The sequence below is a fragment of the Parus major genome, chromosome 3 (genome assembly GCF_001522545.3).
Source record: "Parus major isolate Abel chromosome 3, Parus_major1.1, whole genome shotgun sequence".
Classification (NCBI taxonomy): Eukaryota; Metazoa; Chordata; class Aves; order Passeriformes; family Paridae; genus Parus; species Parus major.
In genome coordinates this window covers 92797422-92824046 of record NC_031770.1, presented here as the reverse complement: position 1 = coordinate 92824046, position 26625 = coordinate 92797422, and the positions used below count along the sequence as shown (strand labels likewise).

Sequence of the window (26625 nt, the reverse complement as noted above, 5' to 3'; positions counted from 1 at the left end):
TGTGGCAGGGTGCTGTGGGAAGGAAGGTGACAGAGATGTTGGGCTGTGCCACCGCCAGCTGAGCCCGCAGCAAGCCCTGGCTGCAGAGGAATGGAGGGCAGGAGGTCGGGAGCAGTGCTGCAGTAACACCTTATCCCACCTGCCACACCTGGCTTCTCCTACTGAAAAATAGTTCAGATACTGTGGTACAGTACTGTGCTATGAAAACATCAGCAACAAGGACATCTGGAAGATATTAATCACCCCCTCCCTAATTTCTCCTTTGTCTGACAAAGTCTACTTATTTTTGTTGCAAGTTCTGTAGAGAGAGTCCTTCATATTAACCACTCGGTATGTTATAAACTATTTCAGAATGTTTCCTTACAGGTTTTGTAGTTTGCTTGCACAATGCATGCAGAAACACTGAATTGTAGTGGTAACGGAGGTAGCAGTTAGGATGGTCTGTTGTGAAGCAGAACATGCTAAAACCCCTTCCCTGAAAGAGAGAGTAACTTGGTATTTGCACTTCTGGCCAACTTGAATATCAGTTTATCATCCACAGTAAATTCCACATTTACTGAACTATTCAGTTTATCATCTGTTCAGGTGTGGGGGCACACCTGTTTTTTCCTGATGACAATATATACATTGTATAAAACACTTTCTTCTTTATTGAGAGAAAGACTTCACCTCTGGACCACTGCTTACAATGTTTACCCATCAGGTAGAATATCTACTCAGTGTTTATAGCTTTTATATTCAAATTGAAACAGCCAGCCAGAAATACTAAATATGTGACTCAATTAGATGTATTAAATCCTTCTCCAGCAGCAAGCACGGACTAAGCAGCCTCTGTTATGTTCTTTGGTTTTCAGTCTGATGAATAAAAGAGAAGATCATTTTCAGTTTCTTAAAATTACTCCACGTGTTCCTCTAACCCAGGTTTTTTGCCTACAACAGTATTTTTTACTGGATTAATGATAAATGAATGGATTAATGATAAAAGAATCCACCTAGCTATGCACTTCAGCACAATGGGAACTTGGTCAGGGTACATAAAGGCATTCTGGATTTCTGTCCTATGTTAAATGTCAGTCCCAAGTAATTTCTCCCACTTCAGGGATTTCCTGCTAATCTTGAGAGAAATTTAGCATGAAGAATTGCTAGATTAAGGGAATATAGTTGATAGCCTTAAATTGCCAGTATACTCTATAAATTTTTTAATTTTTCTAGAAAATGTAGCACAGTGTAATTCTTCCAACCTTAATGATTTTCTCAGTTGTACACGCACCTCATTTTTTCTGATTCATAGGTAGCTCAACTAAACTCATGCTTACTAAAGACTTTACTGAGGAAGATGAAAAGTAGGGAACTGTCTTTGTGCCATTTTACTTTTCTTAGTCAGCTGGACTCTGCTTGGCAATGAGTAAACTTCAGAGAATTCCACATTTACTGAACTATTCAGTACTAATTCCAAAACCAATTAATTCAAACAAGGTCACATTGGATGAGGGAGTTTTCAATTAGAGCTCCTACAATTACTCAGGATGCCTGAGGAATTACAGGTTTCCCTTCTCCTGACTTGAAGCTATTTTCAGCTTTCCATTTTCAAATAAAGAGCTATGTAAGGTGAATTTTTACAGCCCATGTTTGATACTTAGATACAAAACTCTCATGGTCAGTGAACTGATTGCATAATCATGTGCTTACAAAAATAAACTGATGAGAATATGATATTTCAGGGATAAATTGTACCTTTCCATAGCATGGCTAGCCCTTCAAACCCTAAAAGGACTGATTTACTGGTTACTGTCTGAACAATAATAACACTAGTTCTTGCTTTTAGGATTTGCTGGTTTGTCAGGTTTTTTGCCACATATGAGGATACCAAAGGTGGGAAAAAGTCATGGTGCTACTACATATGACACCCCTCCCATGAGAAAACATAAGAATGTCGGGGCTGATCAGCTTGGGGAAGAGAAAGCTCAGAGGCAATTTTATAAATGTGTATAAACATAAAAACTGAGGAAAAAATGCTCTTCAGTTCTTAAAAGAAAAATTATTTATGAGCAACAGATGTATGATTTTCTTTTACTTCCTCAAGTATGAGATACTTCAACCAGGTGGCTGTTTGGATCTTCTTAATCTGATGCACTGTGGCTAGGAAAACCCAGCCAAATGAAGGAAAACTTATGCATGAAGTAACATCCCACAATTTCTGTTCTGTCTATAGAAATGCTCAGTCTGAGAGGATTTTACTGGTATCCATTGCTAGGTAATAGCTAGCAGTGGAATCCACAAGAGGTATGTTTAAAAACACAAAGCATTGAGTTTAAATAAGATATAGAAGGATGTGTTCTCAATCATAATTTATTATGTCAACTTTTCTTAATTGCTGTTGGGGCTCTATGGAATTATCTGACACTCTAACTCTCTGCAGGAAACACCATCTATCTCTGGGAGCATTTGGGCATCCTGAGTTAATCCTTTGATGCTGTGCCAGCTTGTGTTCCTATACTGTGTGAGAATAAATTTTATCCTAACAAATGATGAGCCCAGTTCTACACTTGGATACACACACATAATTTTCATTGCCCTGGGTGTATCTGGAGATCATAATTAGTCTTTAATTTTTTTAAACATATTGAAGTCCTGCTGCTATGCTGTTCAAGAGCAGCTCTACACAGTAGAAAAGGACCAGGAAGTCACTAGGATGAAGGTGACACAAAGAGTTTGGTTCAAGGAGCTCGACAGGATGGGCAAGGGGCATCAACAGCCACAACTATTCACAACTCTGGGATTCCTAGAGATGGAGCAAGGCTGTGCTAATCAGGGCTGTCTGGCCTCTTCAAGCTGATGAGGCATGAAAGCAGTTGGAACAGTAGCCAGGAGCTTTTCATATTTTCATTCTCCCTGGTGCAAATTATCTTCAGAGTCAAAGATAAAAAGCAAAGTCACAGACTTCCACCTACAGTTAGTTTAAAAATGTGTAATGAGTGTTTCTCTCTTGCTCCTGCTGTTCTGTGCTTGACAAAATTCCTCTGTAAACCACTGGATTTGCCAGACAGCTTTTTTTTTATTAAAAAGGACACCTATGCTGTCTCCCCTGGCAGAATTTGGCTTCAAAGCTATTTTGTTCAGAGAATTTTCTCAGCTATGTTTTCTTTATAGTATTATATTAAAAAAAAAAAAAAAAAAAAAGAGTAGAATTTATCAGAAAAATATAACATCCAAGGAAGGTGTTTCACTGCTCAGTTTGAACCCTTCCTGACATGGTAGAAGCTGACAGCAGCAGATGTAAATATCAGCCCAGCTATTTACCCTGAGGTTGCCAGAGGGCTTTGTCTGTGCATTTGAGGGAAACACACAGGGTGCGTGACCCTGGAAGCACCAGCTCCATCGTGCTTCCTTGCAGTGAAAAAGAAGGAAGGACCCTGCCTGTGCTTCTCCTCCTGGGTTCCTCTGTGAAGGAAAATAACCTCTAAGGAGTCTTCTCAGAAGCTCTGCATGCATTCAGTCCTATTTTTTTGTTGAAGGTCTATATGTCAGGAGCCATAACAATGATATTTGCAGTGAAATGGCATTCCTTGCTGTGCTAGCTATGCAAACATCATTTGATCCATTTCTGCATGAGGAAACTCATTCAGACTCAGATCTACCCTAGAAAGACAATTGATAAACCTGATACTTAAAACATACTGGGAGGACTTTTTCCAGAGAATCAGAAAAAATAAACTGGTGACATTCCTAGGGCACAACCTGACAGAATTAGCCTTTGACCAGACAGGTTAGTTGAAGGGTGTTGGGTAAGCCTCCAGGTCAAGTCAACTGAACATAGATACTTTTGTGCAATCTAGCTAAGTTCCCATGATAACAAAGTCTGATTAGTTCAAAGGCAATTGGCTGGTACCATTTGAGACATTTGAGGCATCAACACAGGACCTAGAAGAGAATTGCAACGTTTTAGACAAGAAGCTGTTGTTTAGGGAAGAAAGCTTCAGTACCCATGTTTTGGTGAGTTTGGCTCAGACTGAATACAGTGTATGTATTATATCGTGCACAACACAGAATCAACAAACCTCAGCCTACACTGAGGTGTTTTATTGTCAACAAATACAACTTTGAAAATTCCTGACAAAGTCTTACTTGCTGTAAGGCTACAGGTCAGTCCATTAAAATATACACACTGGAAACCACAAATAGCAGAGCAATCCTAACAGCACACTACTACTCCTCAAGGGAAGCTAGAGGACATCCAGGGTTATGGGAAATACTTAGTTTGAAGTGAGTAACCTATCACTTGGCTTTCTGAGAATGAGAATAGCATATCAAGGACACATCAATGAGTCATAAATTTTGTATGCATTTCTTTACTTTTTGGGACATTCCTATATCCAGAAAAATATATGTGTTTCCTCTCTCTTTTTCCCCTAGTCAAAGAAATTCTACAAATTTCTGTCATAAAAGTTCATCTCACATGATACATATATTAAAATGTAGGTGTCAAAGGCAATCACCTTAACATCTAATTATAGCCAGTGAACATATATGTCCTTTATAACTTGTACCCATTATGAAGTGGTCTTCTGGACATCCCTATTTCTCTCTTCTCTATTAAAATAGTCCACAATGATAGAATTGTATAGCTAGCTGCTTCCATTAATCTAAGGCAAAAATTAAACCTATTCAAATTACATTATAGGATGAAAATTAAGGTTAAATTCAGGTCCCACTGCAAACAAGGATAACTGAGAAAACCATGCTCTGAATTACAAATCTGAGAGATCAAAACACAGCAGCATCATTTTCCACACCTAAATACAGGGCTGTGAGCCTGCAAGTAGCTTTCTTAGCACTGGTTTTGACACTCATACTGATTCCATCTGCTTCTTGGGTAAAATGGTTATTGGATTTGACAAAAAAAAGTGCACTCTGAGTTTGTGTCCAGACTTGTAATCTCTGCAGATTAAATTAATTTTTTTAAGATATTAAATTGCATTTGTTTGAAATATTTACTAATCACTTAAGTTCTTTAATGTCAGATTATTATCATAATATAGTGATAAAATTATGCAACACTTCCTTAAGGGTAAGTAAGCAAATTATTTTCTTCATCCTATTAATCTTAAAATTCCTTACTGGAAGTTAAATAAAATTATAAGCTACACATAGTTACTGTAAGAAAGAGAATAGAAAATAGAAAAAACAAAACCAGTTATAAGCCTATATAATAGATTTATGAGGAGTTTAGGAGGCTGCTGGAAATTAAATTAATTGAGTGACAAGGATACATGGGAGTTCGAGAAGAAATTCTACTGAAAAACATTTTCAATTTTTTGTTTTATTTCAATATGAGAAGAGTAGCACAAGAAGAGTGATTTTTAGTGTTTGAAACTTTTTTTTCTCTTTGTCTCTTACTGTGTTGATGATGTGACAAATGCAATCTGTATTCCTGAAAACCCACACACACATTTTGAAAATGAAATATAGTTAAGAGTTTTCCTTTCTGTAACTGAAAAACTGAGATGGTGGTTTTTAATGCAACTTCAGTACTTTAGAGACACATAGGAACTGTTTAGAAGAGCAGTACAGCTGTCAGCACTTCACTGTGCCATCTACAGGATACTGGTTAGGCTATAATTTCTTGCTAATTAACTGATCCAAAATAGAACCCTTTGTAAGCAATCCATCAGCAATCTATGAGGTTTGTGTTGCCCACATCTCTTTTAATTTTAGCAAAGGCCTACAGTTTCTGATCTTGATGTCTTGTTCGGTTTGCATTTCTGTTTTGAGACTAACATTAATTACACTGTCAAAACATATTTATCATTTATGTAATATGGAGCTGCCTACAGACCTAAGTTTTCTCAGTATGGAGGTAACATCTTGCACACTGAATTACTTGATTACAGTAATTCCTTTTATACATTTCTTCTCCAGGGAGACTGTAGAGGCTCCAGCTTTTTCCAAATTTAGTGGTCCCATTTCCACTTAATTGTTAGTTTCCTGTACAAAATCAGATACATGTACAGAACTGAAGCCTAAAAATATCTACTCTGAATATTGAGACTAACCTGTTGCAGACACAGATTATTATTATTTTTTTTTTATTTATTTATTTATTTTTATTTTTTTTTTTCAAATCTCATCCAGTAATTTTGACTTACTCCAGTAAATTTTAGTTGAGGTTATGTGCCATACTAATGATTCATTATGCTTAAAAATAGGATTTTTATATGTAATTCGTTTGGCAGCAGTGTCTCAGTGATGCACTATTTTGAAAAACTTTTCTTAAAAGTTGTAAATAGGAACCACAATTCTTGTCTGTGTCAATAATATGTTAATATAATGGTCTAGATCCTGAGCTGGTATGAATTGGACAGATTCCACTGACTTCAATATCAACATTTTCAGTGGGATTAACAGTATGGTCTAATCTAGTGCCTCAAACTGGTCATAAAATTAAACAAATTTTAGAAATACAAAAGGTTTGCTTTTCATTCCAGTCTGGAGTTATGAAGCTACCTTGGGCGAAGCTGGTACTGGCTGCTATGTACTAGCTTCAGCAGAAGGGATCAAGGTGCAGGAAATTAGGTTTCAGTCATTACTGCAGGCAAATTCCATTCAGATTTGCTTTACCATCCTGCTCACAGATGTTGCAGTGTGTTTCCTGTTAATGGTATGTTCTGTTATTGCCCAAGTTGATGGTTGGGTCCAAATTATCACCCTGCCCAGACCCTCCCATCCCACACTGTCAATCTACCCTGAGTCTTGGAATTCTTACTTTGGAAATCCCCTAAATTTCAACGTTTGATTAGTCCATGTGGCCCAATTTCCCCTCCTACCTCCCTCACTGGAGGATGATTTTGTGAACCCTGCCTTTACCCTCCCCAGGATATCTCTGATTAGCTGATGCTTTGTACCCTCCCTTTGAATCGCCTCCCTATTTCAGCTGTTGCATGCTCGCATTTTCTGTCTTTTGCCCCCAAGATTCCCCAGAACAATAAATCCTCTATTAATCCATGCAAAAGACCTCCCTCTCGTCCTTGTCTCCTCAGAGCACAGACTGACAGCCAAAAAGCCATAAAGCAAGTGCTCTAGTCACACCTCAGGTCATCCTGCTCCTGGGGTGTGACTGACTCCCGGCGCAGGCTGAAGTGACAGAGCCAGATAAGCACCAGCCCATGTGTTACACAGGGGATGTGGAGCAGGGGAGGTGAAACTGCCACCTTTCCAATGATCACTGGTAACAAAAGACAGGAGAGGTTATGTCCCATTGCAAAACAGTGTGTGACAGTCTCCTAGTTTAGAGCAAATTTGGGAGAAAACTCCAAATGGGGGTTTCCCCAGGGGAAAAAAATTCAAATGACCCCTCCCCCCAACTGGTCTGGGAAAGGAAAAAAATTTCCTTGGAGAGAAGTGGAAAAAGCTGTTTATTTAACAGAAATTGAATAATATTAAATAATAAAACCTCTCGCTGTTTGATGGGATGGCAAGTCTAGGAAGAAAAAGTCCTTTTCATGTGGTGTAGCTCGGCTCGCTCAGGTTCTTATCAGTCCCTCCGGCGCTGGAAAGTGCCGAGGCCCAGGCCCCGGTGGGTCACAGGCGTGAGCTCCCGGGGTTTGGCTGGGTGTTCAGTCCAGAGCAGGTTTGCACAGATCCAGGTGAAAAGGGAAAAAACAGTCCAGGGAACTCCTCTGCCTCAGCTAGCTAAAACTAACTAAAAGCTAGAGAGAAGCTCTGTCCCGCTGTCTGTCTGTGCTGCAGACACCACAGTCCAGAGCCGGGATGTGGGGGAGTGATGTTTTTTTTTAACACAAACTGCGCGCTTCTTCTTCCCCCTCTCTTGCTCTCAAAGCCAGTCTTAAAGGTGCAGAACTTAATATATAACATAAACCAGACGATTGGGGATACCAGTATCATAAAGTCACCCCAGGACAGACAAGAACAGAGCTTTTGGCTGGAGTTTATCTCATCCCTTTAGGCATTTCATAGCACCACAGAATCATTAAAGTTGGATAAGACCACCAAGCTCATCAAGTCCAACCTTTGACTGAACACCACCATGTCAACTAAATCAAGTGCCAAGCCCACTTGTTTCTTGAACACTCCCAGTGATGGTAGTAGTCAAAATTAGATGTCCTAATTTGAGCTGGTTGTCCATGGTTGTCTTTATGGTTGACAGAGAAAAGCATTGGATGATTCATTTCCTGGTAAAATAAGCATCTAAAATGGGCGAGAATTTCCACCAGAATTGCTTATTTTTCTCACAGTAATTCTAAAAGTGATTGGACAGCTAACTTAGACCTGGATGACTGGGGATTTTTCAGTGACTAATGTGAGGTGAGATGGATTCCCATGTATTGTCTTGAAGGTTCCCAAAAATTGTCTTGAAGGTCTGATGTAATTCACTGCTACTGTAAGACCCTACTTAAAATACTGGCACAAGATAAATACAACATTTTGCCCCCACAGACTATGCCAACATGACACTACCAATTAACATCTGACTTTAGGGTGTAACAAATATCCAGGTTTACTTAATCACAAGACATGTAAAATGATCCATCAGGAAGAAGGTTACAAAGTTGTAGATGCATACAACCCAGACAATGCTTTCAAGTACATAATTTAAATAAAGTGCAGCCCATCATATAAATTGTGCTGATAAAAATCATCTGAGTGTAAGCAGTCATTCAAAAAAAACCTCATAAAAATATCACTCTGATATTTTTATATCATATATATATATATATTACAGTGATATATATCTATATCTATATATCTATAGATAGATAGATAGATATATATATCACTGTTTCTTACTGTTTAATCTCAAAGAAAGAAACAGGGTCTTTTCACAGATGCCCGAACTTGAGACTCTCTCTACTGAGAAGCTCTCTGGTCTCTTTACTGGCTAGCATTCATCATGGAGGTCTGAATGAGAAAAGGGAAGAAGCAGAAAGATAAGTTAACCACTAAAGTATCTCTCTGATTATGTTAGAGAGAAATTTATTCAGAATTTAATTTTAAAAATTAACTTAATTAAAAGCAAAATTATCTCTTGAATTTTAATCACAATGTGACATTGGTAAGTTTTAATGACTACTTTTGCAAGGTTTGAAAATCCTTACAATTAAAAAAACCCACTCTCAACTACCTTAAAAATGGAGAAACTCTTGAACATGGAATGCCCTCAGAAATCACAGGATCTTTCACCACCAGAGCAGCAAGCAAAGGTGTGGACCTTTCCAGGGAGCAGCAAAGGAAAGAGCTGGAGAGCCCTGGTCTGTATGTGATGTTTCCCTCGCCTGCCCTACACTCACATACAGACAGACAATATTTCAATTTAAGTACGAGTGGGTGTGTTAGAGGAGCACTCTGAAGGACTTGATTTACATTCAGGTGCCTGTCTAGGGTCAGATAATGGAGCAAATCACTCTTTTTTTCTGTGCAGCCTGAGCGCATACTGCTCCAGAACTGAAAGGAGAAAGCAGAGACCCCAATCATCCGTGTAGGTTTTGAGGTGGTCACTGAGGGCACACATTGAAAATGGCAAGCTTGGATCCAAACAGACTGATTTACTGATTTACTTTGATCCAAACAGTCTGATTCAACATTTTCCTTTTCATTCTAAGAGATCGATTTTTCTTAATTAAATATCAGAGGCTACACATGTTAAAACTAAGCATGTTAAAATCTTTTTGTTATGACTGAACTTCAAGGGTATAACTGATTCAAGCAAGAAACCCCTTAGTAACATTTCAGAATTTGACTAAGAAAAGAAGATTATTTTGCACAATTAAACTGGCTTGTTTGACACTACAGTCTCCTTTTAATGATGTTTGGAATCGGAGATCGGTGTAGGTGGAAGAAGAGCCATATAAAAAAGATGTGTCCCAACACCCTCTCTTTTAAACAGGGACTTGTATTCTTATTTTTGACATCTATACCTTGTTAGAAAAACCATCAAAAAAATAATTCTTTATGTGAGAAATAAACTCTTTCGATGTCTGAGATTTTTTTTTCTCAAAAGTCTCCCTTGATTTCTTAATGTTCTTTTAATTATCATCATTCTGTGTTTTGAGAAGTAACTGTTAGGCACCCATATGTACATTTTTATTTTAGGAGTAACTCAGAAATTGTAATGACCATGATGGAGAACAGTGAAGAGCTTTAAGGGCATTTCAGTCATGTTAGCTGGGACTTCCAAAGCCTTTGGCTAAAAAGGTATATGCAAAAACTATTCCAAAACTGAATACTCTTTTGATACAGGATTAGATTTCATTGTCACCTTTTGTTATGAGAACATCTCTTTTCCCTCTTCTGAAATAATTTCAGGGTTGGTATTGACTTTCCCTGTGCAAAGCAGATCTAGTGCCAGCCTTGGCATCTGCATTGTGTTTCTGTGTGGTTCCTCAGAGGAGCCCTGTGTGCCTTCAGCAGCATGCCCCTGGGACCTCTGCCTCCAGGGCAGCTCCAAGCTCCCTGCAGAGTAATTATCCTCCTTCTCAAGAAACCTCCTTACCAAATAGAAAATCGTGTTTACTCCTGCCACAACCATTTCCTTTAATTGATGGTGCTTTCATGTAAATTCATCATCCAGCTAACTTTGTGATCTCAGCCTAAATAATGTTATTTTGACTAAGTGCTTAATGGTTATATTGATTTGTAGAAACCCCTCAGGTGATTCTATCTTGCAAATGGACCAAAAGTGGTGATTTATTAAAAGGCTGCCTTTTGAAAGGTGTTCTGAATGTCACCCACGGCCACTGCTATTTCATCAAATAGATGGCATTTCTCCTGCTGCCTTGTGCCTGTGAAGGTCTATAGCTAACCTGAAGTTATATCTACAGTGACCTATTTTACTGATTTTATTTCTAGTATAAACTTTGTTGGCATTGAAATATGGGTGGAATAACTGACTTCCATGGCTGTATTAAAAGCAACTTCTAGCAAGTTTAGACAAATGCAGTGTAAATTAAGTGGGATATTCTGCTTCCAGCTCTATCAGTTAAACTGTTGCTTATGAATTATCCGGAAATATTCTGGTTGTGCCCCATGCTGCCTGGCTGCCATCATGCAGCACATAAAAAAAATTAATGGGTTTTACAGAACAGGTCATTCATAGCCACCTCTGTGCCAAATTCAGCACTGGTAGGCAATCTTGTGTATGTGAGGGTCTGGCACTTAAGATATCAATCCTTACAAAACTAATCTGACATTTTACACTTTTTCCTGACTGGGTGACAAATTAATGCATGTTGTATTGCATCGCTACCTTCTCATTTCTCCTGAACAATTTATATGGGTTTACATCATTATTTAATCTGGCCCACTATGAAGCAGCACAGAACCATTTTGTTTTCTGTCTATTTTTCTAACAATGCCCTTCCTTAAAGGAAAATCTAGTGGACCCAATTGAACATATTTATGTTGAAGTGAGGCAAGTACCAAACATCTAATACTTTGATTCAAATAAGAGTCTGAAATACCCACATGGTTTAGAATTAGAACTGGTTTTTTTACCATTTTAGTAATTTTTGATTGATTATTATAAGCTAATAGCGGGAGACAGAATGTATGTTAGGAATTTTAAAAAATACTTTTCCGACTTTATTAGATTAGGCAAAAAACTGCTCCTTATATCAATATAGCCTTTGAATACAACTAGAAAGAAAATTTTACTTTCTTTTTCTAGTTTATTCATTAGAAGACATATTTATGTCTTGTGCCATCTACTTTCTTTTTCCTTGCATTTCAGAGCAGCTATAGATTTTGCAAGCTGATTAACAGCATTACAGAGGCCTGTTGCTTTTACTTTGCTTGACCCTCATTGCTCAGCAGCAGGACTGGTGAGAGAAATATCAGCAATGCTCAGGATACACACACTAAAACCACTAAAAAATTAAAGAAATCAGAAAACTAAAGGAATCAGAAATCTTTGGTCAGCGCCAGAAGCAACAGGAGGTTTTGCTGGATTGATGTTTTATGTGTCCAAACATGGAGCAGGTCTCTGGGATCTGCTCAAGTCCACAATTTAAATCTGTCTGAAGCCATCCTGCATCAGCTCTGCCCTCCTGGTGCTGTATTCTTTCACACCCCTGCCTCATGCTGGTCTCATCTCCTGCTGTTGTGCTGCCTCTGATGCTCAGCTTGTCCTTGCTGAAGACAAGAATTCTCCATCCCACCCTTCTTGTTCCCAGTGCAATTTTTATCACCAGTGCCCTGTGGAGCTATGGGGCACTGTCCTCAGTCAGTGCTCAGCACTCCAGGACTGCATTGCCCAGCACCAACCCTCTCTGTGGGGCCAGCAAAATCCTACACAGCTCTGGAATTTGCAGAATTGTGGCAAAAAATGGGGAAGAGACGAAGCAGTGCTAAGGAGGTTTTATATGCTTGCTTTGGACTAAAATTTACAGGGTAGAGAATGATGCAAAGGTGACAGGAGCCCCTGTCCATCAGCATAGGCAGATGATAAATAAGAAATTCATTTTCTATTAGAAGATGGAAATGTTTCTTCCCATATATAATGTGTTATATTTATGATTGCCAGGACCAACAACTAGGCACGATAGAAGAGCGTTACTGTTGTCAACAGGACTATTCCCAGATGCCATTATTAATGGAAACAATTTTCAAGTGAAATAAAATACTTATTTATTAGAGATCTAAACCCAAGCATGAACAGTAAACTGTGGATTACTGTGTTATTTTCTCCTTTAACAAGACCCTAATCTGTTATGTAGTCATCTCTTAAGTCAGCAACACATGAAGTTATCCCATTTACTTCACTTGAGTGATTTAAGCAAATAGAATTTGGTAGCAAGATTTGACTCCCAAATGCATGTCTCTGTCCTCTTACTTGATCTTGTTAGTCTCCAATTAGTCCCAGATTTCTGTCCTTGAAACTGTTATTCCAGATATGAACTCATTAACAGTGTAGAGATGGATTTTTTTATTCCTTATTCAATATTTGATCTCTGTTACTGTCTTGGAATTAATTTAATTTCTTCCTGCCATATTTAACTGCAAACATGTAGCCACTTTATCACAAACTGCCAGTCTAGTGGATGTTGAACATCTGTGGGATTTTTAATTTCTGTTTAGTGTTCACAATCAAATTCTTGCCAGAATACTGCAGTAACTCTAATACTTGGTGGCTTTAAATCGTGTCACCCCACTGAAATAATCAGCCTTTTTTTGAATAAAATATTCAGTCCTAGGGGGAGAAAAAAGTGAGGGGGAGAAAAAAAGACAATAAATTGTTTTGGTTTTGCCACAGGGAGAATTTTTCTTTTTCAGAAATGTAAATGAAGATTAAGTCAGCTATGAAGGGTTGCAGAAGCAGTTTAACATTTATATTCATTAGACAGATCTGCTGCTCAAGTAGTAGGGATGTACCTGCTTGTGATGTTTCATTATCACATTAACCATATGTTTCATTATTCACTGCTATTCTTTTACATGAAGACAGATGTAAAAAACAGTAAAGTAGTTATGATAGCGATAACCTCTCTTATGTTACAGGTAAAACTGGCTTTCTGTGCTGGACATTGTTCACCCTATTTCACCTCATTTCTTCCCATTTTCTCTATTTTAATATTTCCCAGCACGCTGATCACTTGCATCTACATTTGCAGGGAGAAAGGAGGGGAGCAGCTTTATGGCAAATCTCTTAGTGAAACATTTCTCATACCCACTGCTTGAGTACATTAGACACTGTCATAATTTCTAAGTTTACAGCCTCCCCCTTCTGTGAACTTTCTGTACTCCCTAGAGCATTTGAAAAATATTGAGGTTTTTCCTTTCTTCTTAATTGCTGGTTACAAAAGTGACAGGAGATAAGATTGGTGATAGGACAACAAAATTGTACCTCAAAAAAGGCACAATCTCAGATTCTGAAGAGCATGTTTCACGTGTTTTACTTGTTTCACCCTGTTAGAGAAATTTAGCTCAGAGCAAGGCTCTAAATCTCTACCAGAACTAAGCAGCATCAATAATTCAAAATGTTCTTTAAATGAAGGCTTTCTTTCCTAGATCAGCCTTTCTATCTTTTATGTATGGTAACACTTTTATTTATGATTATCAAGAGGCAACATTTAAGAGTCAGTTTCTCTAGACTCACTGTTCACATAAGCTAGCCTGGTGATACAGACTTAGCAGTCCAAGGTGTTAATTCCTAAACCAATCTCTTCATTCCTGATAGCTGCAACATAGCCTTATATTAAAAAAAAAAAAAAAACCACAACTGGAGAGGCTGACTTCATTGCTCATCAGCCCATCCCTGTGTAATGGGAAGAGGAACTTTTATAGAATCCTTTTTGGACTCAAGAAACCCCAATTCCAAGGTTACCTGTGTCACTTGCAATATCAATCCATTTAGTAACAGCAGACAAAGACAAACTTACTCCTGTAAATATACAAGGATACTCAGTTTCTCCATACAGGAATGAAGGCTGATGTATCACAATGCATTTTTTTTATCAGCTGCTAATTTTAAGAATTATGATTATATGTACTTTGGGGAAAACGCTCTTCCACAACAGAAATACTCTTATTAGTACCAAAAAAACCAAAAGTGGAAAACTGTAGAGTGGGCTTAGACAACTAAAAAATTCAGCTGTGTGATATTAATGACTAAATAGTAATCTCTATGAATTTTTTTTAATTTTTTAAATTTTTTTAATTTTTCTAAGGAAGCAGTATTGCACAGTTCTGCATCTGTAACATTTTCTTGGGTGTTTTCCTGAGCCTTATTCTGGAAGACAGAATCTATGTTAAACCAGACTCAGAACTGCTCTGCTCATCAAATTCTCAATAGCTTTGCATATATTACAATATTTTAACATGCCTTGAATTTCCTTTTATTAACTGTATTGTTATTTTATGTTATTGATATTTTTAAAATATATACTTCTTTGACAAGTAAGTATCCAACCTTGCCTAATTCAGACCAGAGTACCTGGAAGGATTTTAAAATGTTAAAGTGTGGCATACCACAAAGTAGAAGTTGTTGAATAATATTTTATTCCAGTATATTGAAGCTATTTTCTTCATATACAGCATCAGTACAAAGCTCACAGTTCAGATTATAAGAATGGGGGAAAAAATCATCCTTAATTTCTCTTATGAGTTTTATCCTGTAATCTCAGAAGCCTCAGTGTGTACTTATCCAGCACAAGTCTTAACACACATATCCTCGCTAACTCTCTTTCATCTTCACTGTAATTTGGGACTCCCATTTCCACCCCTTCCTTCTTCCTTGTTGAAATGAAATGTTTCTTTGTATAGCCATATGACTCTGAATGACACTTTAGTGAGGTTTATGAAGTGCAGTACATTACACCATCACAATTAAGCAGCACAATCTTAAGGTGATTTCTGTTCTCAAGTTTCCATCAGATTAATCTTGATTTATCTCTTTCTTTTTTTCTTTTTCTTTCTGCTTTTTTTTTTATTATTATTATTTTCTTTTAATTCTCTCCATAGCTGTAACTTATACAAGTTACAAAAAAACACCACCACCAGTACCCCCTCGTACCACTTCCAAGCCACTGATCTCCGTCACGGCACAGAGCAGCACAGAATCCACCCAGGATGCATATCACGACAGCCGGACTCAGAGGATATCCCCGTGGCCACAGGATGGGCGAGGGATGTACAACTCCACTGACAGCTTGGACAGCAACAAGGCCATGAACCTGGCCCTGGAGACAGCGGCTGCGCAGCGCCACGCGGCCGAGAGCCAGAGCACCTCCATACGGACCAGTGACAAGGCCATCCTGGTGACAAAGGCAGAGGAGTTCCTTAAGAGTCGGCGTTCCTCTATAGGGATCCAGGTAGTCTATCATTAACATCTGTCTGTGATGAATTGTTTGTCTTCTTCCTGTAACTAGCATAGAATGAGTCATTCAGCTTCACTTGCTCTAATAATCTAACAAACAACCCCTGGCTGCTTAGCGTTAATTGCAATTCACATCATGGCTGTGCAGAAAAGTCTTCGGCTAATACACTGTACCTGGGAGAAAATGAATGAATAAATCTCTAGGGAGGTTACCTGTCATTACCACTTGATATGAAAATTATACTGCAGAGCTACAGGTGAACAGCATGTTCATCTCCTTCTCTCCATGAATTCACAGTCCTTTTTATAGAATTTCATCAGCTTGAAAATGCTTTACTGTACTTTTTCCATTATATTTCTCTTTTGACCTTGGAAAATGTGTAAAGTCACTCAATCTTCAAGTATTCTGCCTAAAAAGAGACCCTTGCCCTGTTAGTTGTGATTGGAGGAAGGTACCAAAAAAGAGAAAGAAATGTTCTGCTTTATATACTGCATAATTAGAGATGGGAAGTAATAAAATAACATTAGTAAACACAGTCTTAGCGCATTCTTCCATTTGTCCATCAAAACCCACAATATTTATTTCACCTAACAAAATGAGTGTCAGGCTGTGGAAAGCTCAGTCAAGCTCTGTTGTTTCAGGCAAATGAAATAAGACAATTCCAAATGCAAATTTTGATTGCTATTCCTGTTCCTGCTGCTAAATGGTAAGTACTAGATAGCTAAAAATGGTCATTTTTTCAAATCTTTAGGAAATACCAAGTAATAATAAAAATTGGGAAGTTGAACTCACAAGAATGCAAAGTTTTTTGAGACAGGAACAGAGGAAAATTTAGGCTTCTGTTCTGCTGAATATTCCTTTTCACATCACTGGGTTCACTTTTGTGCTTACTTTTGCTAGATTAGCTATAGAGAAACTGACATTTATTTTGACATAGGTATTGTGGAGACAGCAACATAGATCTTGAGAAGGTAATCGTCCATGTAAAAAAGCCTACTGAGTGACTGTATATTAGAAATATACAAGAATATAAAAGAAAGTATATTATTTTCCTTAAAAAGTAGTAATTTCATTTCCATTAATTTCATAATATAGTCATAGAAAAGTGTTTGGGTTAAGCATGTCACACCTGTTGATTGAACTTTACAGGTTAACATTTTAGCATGCTGTAATTTTGCTGTTCCATAATGCATTAGACTAACATGAAGGAATCAGCTTTGCCAGAAAGCTGTTTGTCCATTTCCTTGACAAAAAAGTATCTGCTTCTGATTCTTTGGATGCAGAAGAGTAAACTTCAATTTAACAACCAAAATATTCAGATGGCTACTTTTCAAATGTTTTACAAAGTAATGTGTGTATCCTACATTGTTCAGAGGAGAAGCCTGGGAGATAACACTGAAAAGTTCAAAGGAGCAGTAAAGAAATCTTTGGTAGCTTTTAGCCCCTAACCTGAAACTTACTATTCAGAAAGGAATAGAATCAAGTGCTGTTCTTATCTCTCCCTTACAGCGACTGTGCATGGTGGTATTTATCAATGTTGGTGTCTTGATATGGTCAGTCCTGATATTCCAGCAATTAATTCTGGAACTTTGATTACATCATTTGATCCTGTTTATTACTACAGGTGATGACCAGTACTTTTCACTGGGCCCTGACCCTTTTTGATGTGTGATGTGTTTAATAATGGGTGTTTATAATCCACAAAAACACCTGTGCAATGATTTCCAGGCAGCGGATCTTCCATGGCAGCTTGTCATCTGACACTTGGACTGTAACACTGGTCCTCAGATGCACACATGGAGAAAGGCAAATGTTGTTTGCAACAGCAGGTCTTAGAAGGATGAGCTATTGATTATCTTTCAAGAAATACAAACTGCTTGGTTGTACCACTTGATATTAGATTAGGTTGGATTTCCAACAATATCCTGAGCACATTTTTGTTGTTCAGGATTTTTTTCAGCACTAAGCTTCAAACATTAGTGTGAAAAATACATTTCTGCAGTATTTTTAAATAGGAAATACATTTTGTTATATTGCTATTGCTAAGTTTGTACAGAATAAAACCACAAGGTAGAATGCTCTTATTGCAAACTACACAAATAATTTATGCACTCAAAGTACAGTAGCAGTATTTAATTTCTCTTAGACTTCTGTGTCAAAGTACCTTGGAAAAGGATGTTTTCTATTTGCATATTTTGTTGATTGACTAAATGACTTGTTTTCTCATTAGCATGCCATGCCAGAGTAATGCATTGAATTTGCATTTATTTGCATTAGTTAATTTGCTATCAGGATGGTTAATTTGTGCATTTTTTACTGTTCCACTCCTTTAACACGTTGATGGGAGAATGTTTGCCAAGAGAGCTTCATACAGAAGCAGAGAGGAACAAAGGTACAGAGTGACCAGCGGTGCCACTGCAAGTGGAAATACAACGGACCCATCCTAGGGCTTCCACATCTTTGAGAAATGTGATTTGTGTACTGTCCATGCAGTGAATAGAAGTCCTTTTAAAAAGCCCTGGCTGACTAAGCATGTGTCAATAGGGTTGGCACTCACATTCACAGAGAACCCAAGCTCCTGGGGAAGCACTGGAGTTGCTATACATCTGTAACACCTCTCTGCAGAGACAGACAAGAGCACAGATACACGACTCCATCTCACAGTATGTTAGTCCTGTCCCAGATGGGAATTTTGAACAAAAATATAAAAGCTTTGGAAATGAAGCTTGTCCAGAAAATAACGGGGGGCTTTTCGTTTTGGGGGTTTTCTTGGTTTGGTTTTGGTTTTGGTTTGTTTTTCGGTGGTTTTTTTTTGTTTAATTTTTTCCACTGACATATTTAAATCAAGACTAAAATTGTCAGGCATGTCAATAGGCACTGGAGAAAAAAATGCCGACTTATAAATTCAAATGAATTTCAAAATACTGATTTTGAGATTAAAAATTTAGTCAGCAATTGAAAGAATATATGGATATAAAAAGAACAAGACTCTTGTAATCCTAGTAGATATAAACTTCATATCTGTCTTCTAACATGACAGCAAAAGACTAATCAAAGTATGTGAATTAAAATGGAGAGTAGAGATTGTCAAGAGTAAAATAAGCATTAAATCAGAACAAGGTTGTTGCTAAGATATTTTCCAGGATTTTCCTCGCTCTTTTGCACATGCTGGTATATATGCTAATGATTAACATTTCAAATCTGCTCTAGTTATAAACCATTTCATATTAAAAGCATTAGGAATGTGAAATATATGAGAAAACATGTCAAGAAATTCCTCCTATTTATTTCAAGTACCTCAAAACATGCAGTCCTTTGTTTCTTCTCTATTTAAAAGATATCAAAATGAGCAGAAACCCTGGAAACTAATGAGTTGGAAACAAACGTTCTAAGTGTGAAGGCTGATTCACAGTTGTATTTTTGGAGACAAGCACTAATTGTAGCGTAGAGAATGGACTCAGTCATCTTCATTTATCACCAGAAGATCACGCTTCAAAATACCTAGTGGGTTTTTTATAATCTTCAGAATCTACATTGAACAAATCCTTCTTATAAATTAAAGGCTGTATCCAGGGAGATTAATGCAATAGCTTGCTTGCCAAAGTCTTTTTAAGACAAAAGGGGATCTTCTTCATAATTTTGTATATATATATATATATATATATATATACACACACATATATATATATATGGAATGAAGTTATTCATTTCACATGGCAAAAACATTGTTCATGATATTCTGCACTCTCAAACTAGAATCTCCCTTTAACACATATACCTATACGTTAAATGTACTTAGATAGGCACCTACAATTTCTTTGTACAGTTTAGGTTATACCATTTTAGTCAGTGCTCTACTTCAGTGTATACACAGCAATCAAAAGAAATATTTGCATTGATTACACTGTTTTTTTGGATCATAAATGATCCAAAGCTATAGAAGGAAGTATTGTTTATTTTCCTCCTAAAATGACTGTCAGACTGGGCTTTTGTGAGAGGAGTGTATGAAGTCCTTTGCCCGGAGAAGTCAGTGAATATTTGTTGGTTCAGAGCAATTTGACATTTAGCATCAAATGCACCAAAAAAGTTATCAGTAATCTCTACTGTGTACATTATTTTCTTGCTACAACCTCATATAAGTTTGACATGAATCCTATTTCTCAACTCAGGCTTGTATTTTTAGTAAAAAGTCCTTTCTTAAAAGATCACAGGAAGTTTTCAAGCTTCTCCTTTTGGTAATTTGCAGTTACTGTGCCATACCACATGTTTGAGTAGTCCAGATGTTCAGCTGGGAAGTAGCAGAGTGGCAAAATGGAGCTCCATGGTGAGACACAAAAAAATCTCAAAAGCATGAAAGTATAGGTATATTTTGCTGGGTTTATAAAAATTATTTTAAAAGAGTGTATGTTTTTGGCTGGTTAAAATATTTCATCAGTTAAGGAAATCAATAGCTGTTAGTACTGTAGCTTTATTTGAAGTGTTTTTCCTGCTTTGAAGTCACTGCATACAAATAAGGTCTCCCCATACCTAAGAATGGTTATCTGAATTCACAATTACATGTACTTGATCTAGTGTCAAAAATAGTGTTTTCTACTCTATTTTAGTCTTATTATCACTAAGAAGCCTGTGCAAGAGAGGAAGGGTGAATTATTTCCCTTCCTGTACATCATCAGAGAGATTGTTTATTAAACTCTAATTATAGAATAAATTGGTTATAGCAGTGAAAACCCATTGAGGGCAGTGAAGTTGCATGGGGAGTGATAATGTGGCCTGAAGGACTCTTACTGCTAATGTTTATGAGAGAGAAGCAGAAGTCAACAGGTTAAAATCTGTTTTCTTATGCATTGAATTTATTAACTTCAAGTCTACCTTTGAGACAGTATGCACAGAAGCTTGGACTGGAATTTTTAGGATGCTGCAATATTATTGCAGTTGCAGTGCCCATGTTTAAGAGCAGAATAAGGCTTTAACACAGAAATAAAGATTGGTTTTAGAGCAGTTAAAATATTATCTAAAAATGCATAGTAAATACTTTGAAAGAATAATTTAGTTCATGTATTCTTTGTTAGAATGAGTGCCTATAAACATACTAAGATTGACTATAACAAGAGAGTTTCTTGCCATAGTTATTTGCATTTATTCAAATAATTTTATGTTCTTACCATATGCTTGTGGATTTTTTACTACCAAGGCAGTGTTAGTAACAGATACCTAGTTTCCAAATTTAGAGCTGCATCAGTCAGCAGTGACTGATCTCTGAGGAGTAATTCTATTGTCTGCTCCTTGTATCAACAGCAAGGAATGTGAAGAGGACTTGTGCAAGGTAAGACATAGAATCATAGAATCATGGAATATCCTGAGTTGGAAGGGATTCACAAGGATCATTGATAAGAGAAATAATCTCAAGGTGCTCCATTACATTTGCTACTAATATTATAAGCCTAGTGGACATAAGGACATTCAACAGCATTTTTCATGGCATAAGATGCTGATTTTTAAGGAACTTTTTTTGCAATGAGAGAGGAAGATGATTTACTATATTAGAACTACTCCTTTCTTCTGCTTTGGGTATGACTTCCTATTTTTCTTTCCTCTTTTGAGTGAGATGCTGTCATAAACATAAAAGATAAAATTTTTCATATGATTTTGCTTTACTGAGACTGTAATCCAATTTGAAAATATTAAAGCTTTTAGAACCCATGTAAATATTAAAAAAATAATGAATCAAGGAATATAAAAACAAATTTAGTAAAACTTATTTGAGTTTCAAGAGCCACACAATCATTATTTTTTATCCTCTGCTCATTTGAGTTTAGCCTGGCCAATCAGATTAAAGAGTTTCCTGCTGTTTTCTAGCACAAGTCTTTACAATATCTGTCATAGAGCAATGTAATTTATTTGTTCATTTTTTTTTTCTTTATGATTGCAAATTACTGTCTTATTTTCCACTTTTATTTGTGTTGGTATTTGCCTCCATTTTGTTGGTTGTTACAATATTTGCAATGCTAGATTTTGCCTGCACACACACACACAAATTTGACATTCTCCTGCTGTTACAAGGCATAGTGAGAAAATGAAAGCATTAAAATACCAAGGCAATCATCAGGTCATTCAGTTAGTGTCAGTCTTGGCAAGCTGGAAAGAAGGATAATTTGGCAAGTGTTTATATTTAGAGATAAGTAATATTTTTGTTTTGATACCTGGATCATCATTTTTCTGATTTTTTTTTTTTTAAATAAAAGTTTAGAGCATATTACTTCATTTGTGCCTGTTAACTCTAAGTATCAATTGCATCTTGGGTAAATTACTCCGGATTATATCTCCAGATGAAATGCCAGTAAGCAAACACTTCAAAACAGATAGATGAAAAAGACTTTTTCTTGATGTGTTGCATCAATAGAAAGATACCAACCCATTCCAAATATAAAAGGTAAATCTGCCTCCACACATCAGAAGCAGAGTTCAGAAGAAGACCTGCTATTTCCTACTAAACCAAACAATGTAGCTGGCAAAAACAGGTATGTTTTGATATGCAATAAGGAAGAAGGTTGTGTGTTGCAAGTCTGCCTGCTTTGTTCCAGAAAAAATTGATGGGCTGATTGATGTTCTCTGTAGGGGCCTTTCCTTGTTTATGTCTTTGAACCACCATGTTTCTGATAACACTATGTTTGAGCTGCTGAGCCATCTCTGTAGAAAGCAAATGTCTATTCTCTGTCCATTGGCCACTGCTCACCCCCAGAGTATTGCTAGCCGTATGTTACCCCCAAAACTATGATACCATTGACCCTCCTTACCCTATTTCTGTCTTCAGGAGCCTTGCCTACGCCTCATACCCCAGGACTCACTCCCTAGATACCAAGGAGGACATTATATAAAGATGGCCATCCTAAGGATATCACTCACTGAAGGAAGTGCAGTGCTTTGGAAAGGGCTGAAGGCAAAGTCTGACATGTGTGGAGATGTCAGCTTGGGTTCCCCTCTCTGGCTTTGCCTCAGATCTGAACTGGTACACAATGTTCTGTCCTTCCATGCTGTGCCATGTGAGTGAGCAGAAAGCCCTGATAAATCCTTGACCTGCTCAACTTCTTCAGTCTGGCCACCCACAAACCTCTTTTCCCTTGTCAAACCTTAAGGCTTTTAACCCTCTGGAGCCTGTGCCTACATCACTGACACCATCATCTGGAGTTGCATCTCAGTCAAACAAGTTCCAGGAACTTGATCGACAAGTGAAAGTAATAAGAAATTATGATGGTCTTTTCCTTGGACCAAGTCCAGTAGAATAATAAAATAGAATTAAATTATGGAATAGTTTGGGTTAGAAGGGACTTTAGAGATCATCTAGTTACAACCTCCTTCCATGGACAAGAAGACCTTTCACTAGACCAGGGAGCTCAGGGTGCCATCCAATTTGGCCTTCAAAACACTTCAGGGATAAGGTATCCACAACTTCTCTGGGCAATCTGCTCCTAAATTATGTGATTTAACTCAGACTGACTGGTTGCTTTGGGATGAACCCCAGTACTATAGCTCTTAGCAGCAGTTTAGATTTCCTGATTACTCCATTTGTTTTTATGGATTTCAACAACTCCAAACAACATCCTCCAGACAATTCCCCAGCTTGGACATTATCTTCCTTCTAGAGTTCCTACAGCTGCAACCAGGAGCCACATTCTAAGCATTTTTTGTTATCTGCTCTTATTCACTACACAGTCACAGAATGGGTCAGGTTGGAAGAAGTCACACTGGGTCATCTGGTCCAACCTCCCTGCTAAAGCAGGGTCATCCCAGGGAACATTGCACAGGAGTGCATCCAGATGGCTCTTAAATATCTCCAGGGAGCCTCTCTGAGCAATCTGTTCCTCTGCTTGGTCACTCATACTGTAAAGGAGTTCTCCCTTGAATTCAGTTTCTGCCCATTGCCTCTTGTCTTATTGCTTGGCACTACTGAGAAGAGCCTGGAAATATCCTCTCTATACCCTCCCTCCAGATTCCTGTAGATATTTGTGAAGTCCCCTCTCAACCATCTCCTCTACCTCTGAGAATGAGTTCACTCTTCAAAACCTGTCCACACGTTTGACTGAAGTTTCATTGCAGAAGTCAAAGCTGCAAGTGTAACTTCCCTCTCTGCCTCCCCCCAGCAGCCTACATTCTTTTCTCAGTTAATTCAGGAAACTAATGTGTTTTATATGTAGCTTTCCTCAAATCACTGAAAGGACTAGGTGAGTGCCTAGTCACTCACTTAGACTACAATTTGTTATTTAAGGCTCATTCAGACTCTTCTTTGCTATAGGTAAGTCTGCATTTCCTGACAGTCATCTCTTTGTGCCAACAACTGGACCTCATGGCTGCTTTCCGTAGAGCAATGTTCTTTCAGAGATTGTGACCCCTCCAAGCAGTTGAAGCTTCTCACTCATCTTGCAGCCAAGATCCACCTTAACTAGGAAGCCAATTTGCCTATTATTTCAGTTGGTTGTTCTGGCTTTTTTTTCCTCCAAGCTGCTACCTCTGTGTTTGAGGGGTTTTCTTTACTGCCAATGTCTAGAGGAATCTTTCTACTGACAACACCACATTCTGGAGACTGTTACCAAGTCTGATATTTCAGTTCTCTTAATGCACTGCCCATCAAAATGAATACAGTGAGCTTCCATGCAGCTGCTAGGGTGGAAACAGATGGCAGCATGCACTGTCCCCTAGACCTTATGCAGAATAAAGAGAATATCTGGGAAATGTGTCTTTCCTGGACTGTTGTCACACTGATAGCCAGACATTTTAGCACACCTGTGCCTGGTGCTACACTGTGTAGTTCAAGCATGCCATTAACATTTACTAAAGGGTTCCTGCACTAGCTGTTATCATGAACATCTCCAAGACTCACACACAGGATTCTCGTTGCTGGCTGGGATTCCCTTCCATGTGAATGTACACTGAGCTACTGCTTAAAGATGGAAGGAGAAGTTATCAGCAGCTGCCTTCCTCAGGAAGTGTAGTCCGCATATGCACTCGTTTCTCACCCTCCTCCCACCTTGTCCCTGCATCCCTTCAGAAACCAGGTGGGGCTGGGACTGTGCAGCTGAGACACAGCTGCAAACACCATTAAGCTCTTTCCAGAGATGCCTGTGACTGCTGCAAGGGTAAAACTTTTCTTATCTTTATCATCAGATATATTCTTTGAATTCACAAATGGAGTGTGCATACTGAAACACTGGTTCATAATATTTTTTTTTCAACAGCGAAAATATCATTCAGAAGGATATGTCAGTTCAATTCTTTTCCTTTTTTTCCTGATTCTCCCTTGATTCAGTATAATTTGCATACTGCAGCACTTACTCTGTGTCAAAGACTTGGGGGCGGTGTGGTGGTGGGGAGTGCTATATAAAATCCCACAGAAACTTGCAAACGCAAGTCTCAGTCTTGAAGGAAACTACTGTGAATATATTTTGGTAAGTGTATTTCAGATGGGAATGCTATAAAAAGTGCATAAATTGCCTGCTTGATACAGCATTTTCAGGACTTGTATAAAAAAGGTGATATAGGGCATTCTGCTGTATCTCTCACATCATTTAATGGTTTCATATTTGTCAACACAGTTGTCGATAAAATTTCATTGCTCCATTTCTTTTTATCACTTGCAAGCTTATGGGGCTACTCGAGATTTTATTTTATTTTGTAAATCAAGGACTATAATGAGACTGGTTTATAATAATATAAGGAAGGGTTATCCTGTGTATTCTCATGTGAAGAATAGCCCTTCCAGACCAAACTTACTCCCTGATGCCACCAAACTGAGTCATGGCTTCTGCTTGGGTTTGAAATATGGAATTACCTAGAAGAAGTACTTGTGCAAAACTTTAATAAGACAGAGCACCAAAACAAAAATACCAGGCTGAATACCTATTGCATTTATTTTACTGTGCTAGGTATTTCTTAACAATAAGAGATTAAATATATAATTAATTTTGAATGAGTGTGTGTAAAATTATGCTGAGTTGTCAATGCTCACTCTGCAGATGTATCTTTTGTGTTGAATTAGGTGGAAACAGCAACTGATTCAGATACTGAAAGCAGAGGTCTACGGGAATACCACTCTGTTGGAATACAAGTGGAAGATGAAAAACGGTAATTTAAGCATGTTCAAAAATCAGTAGCCTTTCATAACACAACATGCATTTGTAAAGAGATTTAATAAATAACACATAACAGGTGCTGCCACTAAATAATTCCCAAAGTCTTATATGCATGCTTGTCATTTGGAAAAATTTGTGATTACTTAGCAGTTGCTTCACATTTATCTAACTTTCCAGTTTTTAATTGGAGAGAAGGAAGTTAAAGTATTAAAATGAAATAATGGCTTAATATAACTTCATTACTGACAGAATACTAAATTCTAGGCATTGGAACAGTCTTCCTTCAATAGGACTGCTCATGCTGATCCAGGTTTTCCCAGTCCACAAAATGAAACACAGTTCTTAGGATGGTACCTTTATTCAAAACTAAAATCAGCTTTTTGATTAGTTCAGTCCTCTAACTTTTTACAGCTGCTGGCCCAGGTACTGACCCACAGGTTATCCCTGGCAGGTACTGTTTGTCAAGTACTGGACCAGGACTTTTATCTCATTTCACCACAGCTGAGTGTCTGGCTGCTAATTGCCTTTTGCCATAACAAACAATTTGAGACAATAGACTCCAATGTGAAAAGATTTCACAATTAATCTTTGCTTTTCTAACTTTTTTAACACAAAGCTTCTCCAAAATGTCATTATTCAGTGTTATATAATAGTGGAAAATCAACTTTTAATGG

At 37.7% G+C, this 26625-nt stretch overlaps 1 protein-coding gene across 14 annotated transcripts in view; it reads left to right on the top strand.

Moving 5' to 3' along the window:
- DLGAP2 (DLG associated protein 2) overlaps positions 1-26625 on the top strand; it is a 451519-nt gene that overhangs the window by 401350 nt on the left and 23544 nt on the right. For all 14 annotated transcript variants that reach the window (XM_015621029.2, XM_015621018.1, XM_015621017.1 and 11 more), the window contains 2 exons: positions 15472-15821; positions 25858-25943. In XM_015621029.2, coding sequence (XP_015476515.2) covers positions 15472-15821; positions 25858-25943 — 436 coding nt within the window. The remainder of the gene's footprint in view (positions 1-15471; positions 15822-25857; positions 25944-26625) is intronic.